The 14,015-nt window shown below is 34.1% G+C and overlaps 1 protein-coding gene across 4 annotated transcripts in view; it reads left to right on the top strand.

Moving 5' to 3' along the window:
* Positions 1–13,083, top strand: part of LOC136034474 (dehydrogenase/reductase SDR family member 4-like) — a 41,746-nt gene extending 28,663 nt beyond the window's left edge. For all 4 annotated transcript variants that reach the window (XM_065715681.1, XM_065715684.1, XM_065715683.1 and 1 more), the window contains exons 6-8: positions 1,132–1,266; positions 2,767–2,822; positions 12,852–13,083. In XM_065715681.1, the coding sequence (XP_065571753.1) occupies positions 1,132–1,266; positions 2,767–2,822; positions 12,852–12,966 (306 nt within the window). In that variant the 3' untranslated portion in view covers positions 12,967–13,083. The remainder of the gene's footprint in view (positions 1–1,131; positions 1,267–2,766; positions 2,823–12,851) is intronic.
* The last annotated feature ends 932 nt before the right edge of the window (positions 13,084–14,015 follow it).

The raw sequence follows: 14,015 nt of genomic DNA, 5'->3' as shown, positions 1-14,015 counted from the left end.
TCGCAAATTTAAGGCCTACTAATCCATGTAAATCCATCTAAATCCATTTTTGTAGGGTTTTTAATGCAAACTTAATAGCAAGAGACAAACTTGACCTAGATTCGAACATGAAGTAATTTATATTTGAACTATTTAGATTTGAACATGAAAAACCAAAACATCCTAGAAATAATAGCCCAGTAATTGTATCGACTGCAACTAGTGCAGCTATTAATTTTTTGATTTTCAACATATGTATTCTCGGACTTTATTTTCCTACGCTTTGATTTTCATCATAGATTTATTTTTTTTCAGGACCTTGGACCTTATTCCATAAGTAAAACTGCCCTTCTTGGACTAATTTTTCGGACTGCTCTAGTGCCCTTGTCGGACTTTATTTTTCTTCGCTCTGATTTTCATCATAGGTCTATTTATTTTAAGAGTCTTGGACCTTATTCCATAAGTAAAACTGCCCTTCTTGGACCAATTTTTCGGACTGCCCTTCTGCCCTTGTCGGACTTAATTTTTCTACGCTCTGATTTTCGTCATAGGTCTATTTATTTTCAGGGCCTTGGACCTTATTTAATAAGTAAAACTGCCCTTCTTGGACTAATTTTTCGGACTGCCCTTCTGCCCTTGTCGTACTTTATTTTTCTACACTCTGATTTTCATCATAGGTCTATTTATTTTCAGGGCCTTGGACCTTATTCAATAAGTAAAACTGCCTTTCTTGGACTAATTTTTCGGACTTTATTTTTCTACACTCTGATTTTCATCATAGGTTTATTTATTTTCAGAGCCTTGGACCTTATTCCATAAGTAAAACTGCCCTTCTTGGACTAATTTTTCGGACTGCCCTTCTGCCCTTGTCGTACTTTATTTTTCTACACTCTGATTTTCATCATAGGTCTATTTATTTTCAGGGCCTTGGACCTTATTCAATAAGTAAAACTGCCTTTCTTGGACTATTTTTCGGACTTTATTTTTCTACACTCTGATTTTCATCATAGATTTATTTATTTTCAGAGCCTTGGACCTTATTCCTTAAGTAAAACCGCCCTTCTTGGACTAATTTTTCGGACTGCCCTTCATCCCTTGTCGGACTTTATTTTTCTACGCTCTGATTTTCATCATAGGTCTATTTATTTTCAGGGCCTTGGACCTTATTCCATAAGTAAAACTGCCCTTCTTGGACTAACACGAGCAATGGCCGATGAATGTGCAAAATATAACATCAGAGTAAATTGTGTTGCTCCTGGTGTTATCGACACTAAATTTAGCAGCGCAGTAAGTACCCATATAAGTAAAACATAGATAGCTGAATGCACAGCTTAGATACCAATACAGTTATGAAAACTCCTATCTTGCCCATGAGTAGCTTTTGATACAGAGTTCTGAACTTGGCGCCTCCTCCAAGCCCGCGCTCCGACGCGTAGATTGTACTACAACACCATAGGCAGGAAGGCAATTTTGTTTTGTTGCATACACACCTTAGATACCAATACCAGTTTCCTGTTACCAATTAGATACCAATACCAGTTTCCTGTCTCCAGCCGCTAGCATCGCTACCGCGCACTGTGTCCCAAAAATAAATCGAGTTTTCATAACTGTATATTGGTATCTAAGCTGTGGCTGAATGGAAGCTGAATGATAAAAGGAAGACTCCATCTTAAAACGTTGTGGAGTTGTCTATTTATGTTTGTACCTGAGGGCAAGCTTGGCAAACTTTGCATTTGCCCTTGACAGCTGTTTACATGAAAGCCACAAAACCATAAATACAAATGTTAATGCTAAACTTTAAACTCAAAAATTTACTTATTAGATAAAGTATTGTGCAAGTTCTATCTTTATTCTTAGAATTTCCGACCCAAAATCAATGTGCAATTATGTTTAATAAGGTTTCACATTGCTCAAGAATTACACCAACAGTTTTCTGGTAGCTCCTAGCAGAGCAATTATTTGAAACACTTTACGAGCAATTTTTGGTTTGGGTGGTGTAAGTACCCCGATAATAATTTAGACCATTTTTGCGTATGCTCGGGCAGTCTACTCATTTCTCTTCGAAAAATTCCTCAATGCGTGTCTTCCCACGACTTGTACGTAAGATAGCCGATACTTTCTCCTTCAAATGAACTGAACTAATTTATTTACAAATTGCTATAAAAAAAAGAACCGGTAAGGGAAGGCAACAAATTGTCTGATAATCACCGGTGTAATCCTTTGACTCTCAACGGAGTAATCAATCTTAAAAAAAAGATAAGTCAAAAAGAAAAAGAAGAAATGTCAAAATAGTCTCTTTCAAAGTCTTCTTCGTAAAAAAAGGACAAAATATTGCAAAAAATTCTAAGTAATCATATCTCATTCTTCAAAAAAAATATTTTAATCTGTCTTAAATAAACGAATTTGCTCAGCTCTCGAATGCCAGTCAGGACATTATTCCAAATTTCTGGTGCTAAGCTATGGACTTTGAAGCTAGCACGTGTGATGTCTCGATAACCAACTACAAAGATATTCCTACAATCATATGAGTCAAAGGCACCAACATGAAGTAAGTGACTAAAGACTAAAGAAGACACATTATTTAAGTCAATTTGAAAGACATTTACTTTTCTGCTATATTTCAAAGTACTTTCCGCTTTTTTCACAGGTCATCATTCACCAGTAGTGCCATCTACCACTTTTTCATCAGTAATAGTGTGAGTTATACGATCAGTCATTTCATTACTAGGGTTTATCATTTGTTCTAGTATGTCCTGGGTTTTATTTATTAGTGAATCTTCTTTTCAGCTAACCGAAAATGAAGCAGTGAAAGAAAAAATGCTGGACCAGATACCATTGAGAAGGTACGTCTTTCGTTTTTTATAGGTTTATCATATATATTACTGAAGATGTCAGCCTTTTGTTTGCATATCGATTACCATATGTATACATACCAAATAGAAACCATAGATACTATTGAGAAGACCAGCTTCGTGTGCTTATAGAAACCATTATATAAATATAGATTTAGATACCATTAAGAAGCTAAGGCTATTTGTTAACAAAATTAAATAACGAATTCTCTTACTTTCAGCAGCTAAACCAAGCAATAGTTTCGCTGTTTTGTCTTTTACAGAGATCTTTCAAAGCCTGTAATTTGATTTTTTTTTTTTTTTTTTTTTGCTTTGCTTTTTTCTCTGGAAAAGGCTAGCAACCCATTCCATTTCTTTCCTAAATAAAAAGAACAGACATGTTTTTTCAACTGAAAAACTTAAAACGGATAGAAATAATTCCATATATGAAGGGGCCTCACTCGCTCTTCGTGCTAAAGTTTTTTTTAGTACTTTTAAAAAAGCGTCTTATTCTAATTAAACAGCCCTTGTACTTCAGGATTTGTTCTTAAGGAATTTGGATAAAAAGAAAAACTTCAGCGTAAAAATTGAGGTTTTGAAGAGGGGGCAAACCCCCCTCATATACGGTATGATCTCTGCTCGTTTTTAGCTTTAGTGTTGCGCCTTACATTGAGTCGAAAAAACTTCTCTTTTCAATTTAATTTCTAATCGTTTTTCAAATAATGCCGGGAAATCCGGCTCCTCCCTCCATTGAAAAATCCCTCCCTCCCAAAAAAATTTCTACATGGAATATTTCTCCCACGCAAAATGCATTCCCTCTCTGGCAGTTCTGTCCTTGCTGAAAATTCCCTCCAGAAATTTTCTTGTGTTCTGTGTGAAAAATTTATATTAGCATACTATCAATTAAAAAAAAAACTTTCATTACTGTGGAAAATTCACCACGGAGAATTTCTCCAGCAGAAAATTATCCGAATAAGAATTAATCCCGGGGAAAATCCTCTCCGCACTTCCCCGGAACATTTCCACATGGTTCGGCAAAGAGAAAGTAAGACAAATACAAAGAATTTCGTATAGGAATTTAGGCAAGTTCTTCAAGTATAAAATTTCCCCTGGGAAGTTCATCCAGAAAACTTGCCTCCCCATGGAAAAATTCTCCCATTGGAAAATACCCATCAAAACACCCCCCCCCCAAAAAAAATATATCTTTATACTCTCCAGTAACAAATACTGTACGTAAACAATTGGCAAATTTGTTTGTTTCATTGAAAATAATTTCACTGGCTCGTATTATCCTTGTTTCTCTCTTCTTTACTGTTTTTTTCGTTTTGCTCATTGAAGGCTTTGAGGGGAAAAGGGGCACAGAAGGGGTGTTAGTTGCCCTCTAATCTGTTTGATCACTTTAAAAATGCACTAGAACTTATAATTTCCGCTCGAGTGAGCCATCTCCCGATATTTTAGGACCATTGGTTGGATGCGATCACCCCTAAGAAAAACGCATCCGTGATCTTTCTTCTGGCAAAAAAAAAATCTACAAAATTCCACAATTTGGCAGATGGAACCTTAAAACCTCTATGGTAGGGCTCTCTAATACGCTGAATCTGATAGTACGATTTTCATTAAACATCTTAGACTTTTTTGCCCTCCCTCCTTTCTTGAAAATCCTGCAAGTTTTCTCAGGCTCTTAGCTTTTGATGAGTAACACTAAACTTGATGAATTTTATGTCTTTGGAATATCGTAAAAAGTCAATTCTTTTGATGTATCCACTGGTTTCAATTTTTTTGCGTTTTGGTTATTATTGAGTCGAGTTGCTAGCTCCTTACTTCAAAAGGTTACCACGTACTGTTTGAAAAAATGAAAACAATGAATTTTATTGTTTTAAGTACCTAAATTAACCAGAGAGGGTTTGATCATAGTTGAGAGGGCTAGTGCCCTTTTCATTGGTCAAAACATAGCCATCCAATCAAAATTTTTAGATAGCCCTTTTGTTCAACGTAGTTGAAAGGTCCGAAGGTAATGTCTTAGGGAATGACAAGCCCTCGGGGCAAGGGTTGTAAGTCATGCCCTGGAGGCATACAAGGTTTATATAGAAAGGGTGATCTTATAAACTTCGGAGGAGCACATTGAATTGGTAATAAGGAGTTCTAGTGCCCTTTTTAAGATTCAGAGTGATTGGAGGGCAGCTACCCTCCCCACACACACGTCATGATATCCTAAAATGCATCCAATTGAAATTTTAAGATAGTAATTTTATTCAAAATAGTCCAAAGATCATATAAAAAGGTTTTTGGGATTGAAACTAACCCCTAGAGTCGGAGGCAAGGGTTATAAGTTATGGCCCGGGGGCATTTATTGTTTTTATGGAAGGGATGGTTGTATAAACTTTAGAGAAGTCTCACTTCATTGAAAATTGGAAGCTATAGCTCCCTTTTAAGAGTTAAAAATGATGGAGGGTAACTAGCTTCCCCACCCGCTACCTTTCTTTTCACCAAACGCATGGATTGAAATTGTGAGATAGCCATTTTCTTCAAAATAGTTCAAAGAAAATATGAAAATGACTCTAGGATTGACACAACCCCCTAGAACCCTGGGGCAAGGGCTGTAGGTTATGCCCGGGGGGTATGTAAGGTTTTTATGGAATGGCTGTCTGTATAAACTTCAGCTGGGGCTCATTTGATTTGAAATAGGAAATTATAGTGCCCTTTTTAAGAGTCAAAAGTGATTTGAGAGCAACCAGCCTCCCCTTCCTCTGCGCCCATCATTTCTCCCAGCACATCCAATCAAAATTTTGAGATAGCAGTTTTTTCATCGTAGTTGAAGGGTCCAGACATTATGTTTTGAGGAGGAAAACCAGCCCACAGCCTCAGGGCAAGGGTTGTAGGTTATGCCCTGGTGGTGTATAAGGTTTTTATAGAAAGGGCGGTCGTATATACTTCAGAGGGGTCTCACTGGAAAGATAATCAAAAGTTTTAGTCCCCTTTTTAAGAGTCAAAGTGATCGGAGGGTGGCTACCCCTCCCCCCACACATGTGTTCTTTTCTTGAAATGCAGACATTATAAATTTTGACATATCCATTTTGTTTAAAATAGTCCAAAGATCATATAACAAGGCTTTTTAGATTGTTACAACCAACCGGAGCCTGGAGGCAAGGGTTGTAAGTTATGCCCCGGGGCATTTAAGGTTCTTATGCAAGGGATGGTTGTATAAACTTTAGAGGTGGCTCATTTGTTTGAAAATTGGAAGTTCTCGTTCCCTTACGAGTTGAAAGTGGTGGAGGTCAACTAGCCCGCCCCCCTAACTACCCATCCTTCATGATACGCATCTGATCGAATTTGTGAGATACCCTTTCTAAAACATAATAGTCCAAAATACGTACGACACTGCCTCCAGGATTAACACAACCCCCCTCATCAGAGACCTGGGGTAATGAAGGTAAGTTATGCCCTCCGGGCATGGAAGGTTTTTATGGAATGGGTTGTCGTATAAACTTCAGATGGGGCTCATTTGATTTGAAAATGGAAGCTACAGTCCCTTTTCTAAGAGTCAAAAGTGAAGCCTCAGGGCAAGGGCTGTAAGTTAGGCTGTTTGTTAATTGTTTTTATATAGTATATGTTATTGAGAAAAGTATGCATGTTTGACTACTACTTCCCCAAAATACGAAGGGTATTAAGTGGAGTCTTTCAAAGAATGTTGGACTAAATCAAAATATATTATGTCTATTGGTTGTCAAAAGGGCGTAACACAGGAATGACTGTATATATTAAATTGGAACTTTCGGGAAATGATAAGAGATGGTCAATTGGCCAAAAAGACAATATTTGCATGCTACTACCCCTACAACTACCGCTACTTCTACTTCTATCACTACTATCACTAAAACTAGTACTTCTATAGTGGGTACTACTAAGGCTGAGGATACTGAAATAAGCATCTAAGGAGATGTTGAGGGGAAACGTTGACATCAAAGCATATTATGTGCACACAGATTGACAATAAGGGCGTATCAGCAATTTTTAGGACGGATTTTTGTATCGAGAGGAAACTCAGAGATATCATGAGTGGGATATTTAGTTGACCAAAAGGCAAAATGAACCTGCTACTACTGCTATTGATACTGCTGCTACTACTGTTACTAATAATAATAATAGTACACTATTACTGCTACTACTGTTCCTACTACAACCACTACTAATATGCTACTAGTACAATTAAGGCTAAGCATATGATGTTGAAGATTTTACAGAATTTTGAGAGGGGTTCGAACTAAATCAAGATACACTATGTACGTGTAGATTTTTAAAAGGGCGTATCTCAAGAATGGGTATGGATATTAAGTCAGAAGTTTCAGAGAATACTTGAAGGGGAATATTAATTGACAAAAAGGTAATATATGCATGTCACTACTAACACTACTACCGCTGCTACTTTTACTAATACTGCTACTGTAGCTAAACTGCTCCAACATCTACTTCAATTGCTACAGCTTGTAAGGCTTAGGATATTAAGATGAAAAGGACTTCAAAAGGGGGCAAAAAGCTCACCGTGCTCACATGTGAAATTTCCGGGGCATCATCAAAGGGATATTCAACTGATCAAAAGGCAAGATGTACATGCTATGACCGCCATTAATACTGCTGCTACTACATCTACTATTATCTACATCTTCTATTAATGCAACACTAAATCGGTAAATAATTTTACTAATACCACCGTAATTACATTGATTCTAGTACTGTTAAGTACTTATTAATTATTAGTAATTATTATTAATTATTAATTATTATTATTTAATTGTTATTATTAATTTTATTAAAATATAATTAAATCTAATTATTGTTATTAAAATTTAAAATTAATTATTAAATTATTATTAATTATTAATACTTATTAATTATTATTACGTATTAGTACCATTAAGGCTGAGTCTATGAAGGTAAGAATTGAGAGAATATTGAAGGCAAATTCGAATTAAAAAAAGGCACTATGTGTATTTAGACTTTCATAAGAGCGTATTTTAAAAATTGATTTGTGTATTGAGTTGGAACATCGGGTGATGAAGAGAACGTTGAAAAAAAAAGAAAGACGATATGTGCATACTGCTACTAATGCTATTACTGCCACTACAACTATTGTTACTATAGATGCTAATGTTATTTAGGTGAAGATTTCAAGAAATATTTAGGCAGATGTCGACCTAAATCAAAAGGAACTATGATTATGTTGATTGTCAAAAGGGTGACAAAGCCATATCACAATAACGACTTACTTTATTAAGTTGCACCTTTCAGGGTAAATTGTGGCGGATTTTGAACTAGCCAGAAGACAATTTGTATAATTTTAATGCTACTTCTACGGCTACTGTAACTAATGACACTAAGGGCATTAAGTTGAAACTCGTAGGGAGTGTTTAGGGGGAGTTTCAGTTAAACGAAAAAATAGTATGCATGACTGTATTAAAAGGGCATATAAACAATATCTTAGGCAGTACTGCTCTGTCATAACTAGAAGTATCATTTATATGTTAAAGGAGCTAATTTGATTGAAAATTAAAGATTCTAGTGTCCTTTTCAAGAGTCATAAGTGATTGGAGGGGTATCAGCTTTTCAATCCAGTTTTCCTGAAAAAGACTATGTCAATATAAACCGAAAATAAATTAATTAAAGAAAAATTTTTCCACAAAATATGTTTTCCAAGGAAAAGTAAAGAACTCCACTGAAAAAATTTAAATGTTTTCACTTCCATATTTTTAATAAATCAAAATCATTAAAATTTTTAAAGAATAAATGTGAGCATATGTGTATTAAACTGACAATGTACATTCATTTGTATTTTTTTCTGTAAAGTGCAAGTTCATTTGCAGTATTTCACTATTTCAAACATTTAAATGTTTTCACTTTTATAACTTTAATAAATCAAATAACATTAACATTTGGAGAAATAAATATTATCATATGTATGTTAAACTGACAATGCACATTCATTTGTATTAAGTGCAAATTATGTTCTGGCCTTGGGATGTCACGGGGGTTTTGAGCCCTACTAATGCTAATTTTTGCTCGTTTTTAGTTTGACTCGGTCATTTATTGTAATTTCTATTCGTTTTGGGTTTACTTTATTTATCAATGCTGATTTGTGGTAGTTTTATACTTGGTAGATTGTTTTATTCTATTTTATTCATTTTTGGTTTACTGGACTTCTCTTTGAAAAACTTATTTTCTGGGAAAAGATTTTTAGTTAATATTTTCAAAAGGAGAGTAGTCTAAATTACCTAAGTCAGGCAAGTCTTGGGAGTGGGGAAAGGAGATATTACCTAAAGGTGAGAGGGGGAGGGGTCTTTATTTTTTATTGGAGTAGTAACATTACTGTTTTTGTTTTTAATAACTTCACCCATGATGAAAATTAGTATTTGGGGACAAATTCTGTAAACTGATAAGTGTTTTTTTGTGGGGGGGGGGAGGCGGGGTGTATCAAAACACATGATAAATATGGTTTAAGGCTATTACATTTTCTATAATTATAAATACTGGAGTAGCAGCCACGGAACAGTTTACCAAGTTGGTAACTATGATCCTACCAACTTAGGTCAGCCCACGAAAGTTTATAATTATATATCTAAACGTGGTTTAGTTTAGTTTCACAGGAAATGGAAACCGTCTTTTTTAATAGGTCTTTTACCCATTAAAGTGAGGCCCGTTATGCTAGCCCAAATATTGCAAAGAAGAATCTCATAACCGAAACTTTAGTTTAGAATAAGACTATATTAAGAGTTTTCTCCTCTTTTTTTTACTGAGAGTTTTATTAAGTAGTTATTACATCAGAAACCAGGATTTATGACACTTTCATATTTCTATGTCAAACCTTTCTAAGAATCTTTTCAATTATTAAAGCGAACGCAAAGAAAAAATTCACTGTAAAGATTTTGATTTTTCAGAATAATTCTGGTGGGGTGTTCAGAAGGAGGTACATTCAACTATTAAAGTCTATTGAAATCACCAAGATAACGCAAAGAGAAATTTAACTCCCACGTTGTCGAAATCCCCATATTTCGGAATAATTTACTACGATCATGGATAATCTTCGAAATTTATTGGCAAATGACAATTAAAAAAATTCCCTGGGACTGGGAATAAGCTAAAGAATGTCAGTTTTCCCAAAAAAAAGGGCAAACTACCGAAGGAGGGACATTTAAATATTAAAGCATAGTCTACTAAAATCGCTAAAATAACGCAAGGGAGATTTTCAAATCTCACCTTGTTGAAATTTCGATGTTTCATAACAATTTACTAGAGTAATATCATGGAAAATCTTCGTAATTCATTGGCAAATGACAATTAAAGAACTTCCCTGGGACGGGGAATTAAGTTAAAAAAGGTCAGTTTTGCCAAAAAAGGGCAAACTACCAAAGGAGGAACATTCAAATATTAAAGCGTAGTCTACTAAAATCGCCAAAATAACGCGAGGGAGATTTTCAAATTTCACATGGTTGAAATTTAGATTTTTCTGAATAATTTACTACAGTAATATCATGGATAATCTTCATAATTTATTTGCAAATGACAATTAAAAAGTTTCTCTGGGACTGTGAATAAAGTTAAAGAATGTCAGTTTTGCCAGAAAAGAGCAAACTGTCGAAGGAGTGACATTCAAATATTAAAGCGTAGTCTACTAAAATTGCCAAAATAACGTGAGGGAGATTTTCAAATCTCACAGTGTTGAAATTTAGATTTTTCATAATAATTTACTACAGTAATATCATGGATAATCTTCATAATTTATTTGCAAATGACAATTAAAAAGTTTCTCTGGGACTGTGAATAAAGTTAAAAAATGTCAGTTTTGCCAAAAAAGAGCAAACTGTCGAAGGAGGGACATTCAAATATGAAAGCGTAGTCTACTAAAATCGCCAAAATAACGCGAGGGAGATTTTCAAATTTCACAGTGTTGAAATTTAGATTTTCATAATAATTTACTACAGTAATATCATGGATAATCTTCATAATTTATTTGCAAATGACAATTAAAAAGTTTCTCTGGGACAGTGAAAAGAGTTAAAAAATGTCAGTTTTGCCGAAAAAGAGCAAACTGTCGAAGCAGGGACATTCAAATATTAAAGCGTAGTCTACTAAAATCGCCAAAATAACGTGAGGGAGATTTTCAAATTTCACAGTGTTGAAATTTAGATTTTTCTTAATAATTTACTACAGTAATATCATGGATAATCTTCATAATTTATTTGCAAATGACAATTAAAAAGTTTCTCGGGGACTGTGAATAAAGTTAAAAAATGTCAGTTTTGCCAAAAAAGAGCAAACTGTCGAAGGAGGGACATTCAAATATTAAAGCGTAGTCTACTAAAATCGCCAAAATAACGTGAGGGAGATTTTCAAATCTCACAGTGTTGAAATTTAGATTTTCGTAATAATTTACTACAGTAATATCATGGATAATCTTCATAATTTATTTGCAAATAACAATTAAAAAGTTTCTCTGGGACTGTGAATAAAGTTAAAAAATGTCAGTTTTGCCAAAAAAGAGCAAACTGTCGAAGGAGGGACATTCAAATATTAAAGCATAGTCTACTAAATCGCCAAAATAACGTGAGGGAGATTTTCAAATTTCACAGTGTTGAAATTTAGATTTTTCTTAATAATTTACTACAGTAATATCATGGATAATCTTCATAATTTATTTGCAAATGACAATTAAAAAGTTTCTCTGGGACTGTGAATAAAGTTAAAAAATGTCAGTTTTGCCGAAAAAGAGCAAACTGTCGAAGGAGGGACATTCAAATATTAAAGCGTAGTCTACTAAAATCGCCAAAATAACGTGAGGGAGATTTTCAAATCTCACAGTGTTGAAATTTAGATTTTTCACAATAATGTACTACAGTAATATCATGGATAATCTTCATAATTTATTTGCAAATGACAATTAAAAAGTTTCTCTGGGATCGTGAATAAAGTTAAAAAATGTCAGTTTTGCCAAAAAAGAGCAAAATGTCGAAGGAGGGACATTCAAATATTATCTTCATAATTCATTGGCAAATGACAATTAAAGAACTTCCCTGGGACGGGGATTTAAGTTAAAAAAGGTCAGTTTTGCCAAAAAAAGGCAAACTACCGAAGGAGGGACATTCAAATATTAAAGCGTAGTCTACTAAAATCGCCAAAATAACGTGAGGGAGATTTTCAAATCTCACAGCGTTGAAATTTAGATTTTTCATAATAATTTACTACAGTAATATCATGGATAATCTTCGCAATTCATTGGCAAATAACAATTGTAAAAGTCCCCTGGGATAAAAATTTATAAAAAAAAAATGTCCCCTGCTTTATTAAAACATTATAAATTAAATTTTATAAATTTAGGATGATTCGGTATATAAATTCAATAAAAAAACAAACAAATTTCTTCAACTGAAAGTAAGGAGTGACATTAATACTTAAAGCGAACAGAAATTATTCCGTATATGGAAGGGGTTGTCCCCTTCTTAACGCCCCGCTCTTTACGCTAAAGTATGACTCTTTCTCACAACTCTACTTTTCAAAACAATAAAAAATTTCAGCGCAAGGAGCTGGGAGTTGAGGAGTGGATAACCCCTCTCGTGACATTGAGCCCTCTCGTGGCATTCTAGGACTACTGGGTCGATGAGTTCACACCTGCAAAAAAAAAAAACAAAAGACAAATAAACACGCATCCGTGGTCTGTCTTCTGGCAAAAAAGAAAAAATTCTACATTTTTGTAGACAGAAGCTTGAAACTTCTATAATGGGGTTATCTGATACGCTGAATCTGATGGTATGCAAATTTTCTCAGACTCGTTACTTTTGATGGGCAGTACTAAACTTGACGAAACTTTTATATTTAAAGTCAGCATAAAATTACGATTCTTTTACTGTAACTATTGGCATCAAAATTTCGTTTTTTAGAGTTTTGGTTACTATTGAGCCGGATCGCTCCTTACTACAGTTCATTACCACGAACTGTTTGGTTCGCTATGAGCCGTAGTATTTTCCTATTTTCTGTAATGTTTGCATTTTTCAGGATTGGTGTACCGCAAGAAATGGGTGGTCTTGTTGCATTCTTGTGCTCAGATGAGGCCTCGTATATTACTGGGGAAAATATAACCGCTGCTGGAGGAATGGAGTCTAGATTGTGAACTATGTCTTCTGTTTGTTTTTGTTGATGGAGAAATTTAGCTGATGCTTTTGAATTATTTTTGTGTTTGTTTTGTAAATTGTCGCAAAAAAGAGGAATGAATAAACTTTATCGGGAGGTTTGTCGACAAATTTAGTGAAAGGATAAAGTCAGAAATAGATTAGAAATCAATTTAGTATTAAGCCCTTTGAGGACCCTTGAAAATAATAATTTCATATAAATATTCGTTATAACATTTCGTTATAATATTTATTTTAAGCTTACTATTTTATTATTCATCCGTTTTGTAAAAGTTGTATAATTCACAAACATTGGTTTTTAAAGATTAAGTTCAATAACAAATATTCTACAAGGCTGGTTGAAAACTGCTGTCTGACCTATATGTCAAAAAAAGGTACTTATCGGTTATAGCCTATAATAAACACTATAAAATTTCGACACAAGAAACTGGTCAAGTAACTTCTTTATACCACACAATTAGCTTTGGCCTGGTTAGAAAAATGAATTGTAGCTATGTTTTATTTAAGTATTTAGTTGGTAGTTGGTTTGGTTAGGTTACGTATTTAATATATGCTATGCTTTACGGAGGTTTTGTCGACAAATGTAGTGAAAGGATAAAGTCAGAAATAGCTTTCTACTGTAAATGAGTTCCTCTAGTAATATTAAAATTTTTGGTGTAATCCAAAGTATATTAGAAATAACATATAATCAGATTAGTTGTACTTTGACATTGGTCTGATAGGGATTAGTGCTATTTCTCGACTGGCCGCATCCGAATTATCCCGCTATGAATTCGCTAAATTTAATTTTTTTTTTCATGTTCACATGGAGTAGTTTATTGGTCAAAAGTTAACCCAAGTCAACCAATGAAATTCATTTTTGTTGCTTCGGTGTAATAGATAGTGTAACGTTACCCAGCTGAACTAAAAAATAAAGATGTAAATAGCTTTAAATTTGTCCAATGTATAATTTGTTAGATGTTATTTTAATTACTGATACCTGAATTCATTATCACATAGATAGATATATAGATAGATTTATTTACACGAA

The sequence above is a fragment of the Artemia franciscana genome, chromosome 13 (assembly GCF_032884065.1).
Source record: "Artemia franciscana chromosome 13, ASM3288406v1, whole genome shotgun sequence".
Lineage (NCBI taxonomy): Eukaryota > Metazoa > Arthropoda > Branchiopoda > Anostraca > Artemiidae > Artemia > Artemia franciscana.
This window is presented reverse-complemented; position numbering and strand designations above follow the sequence as displayed.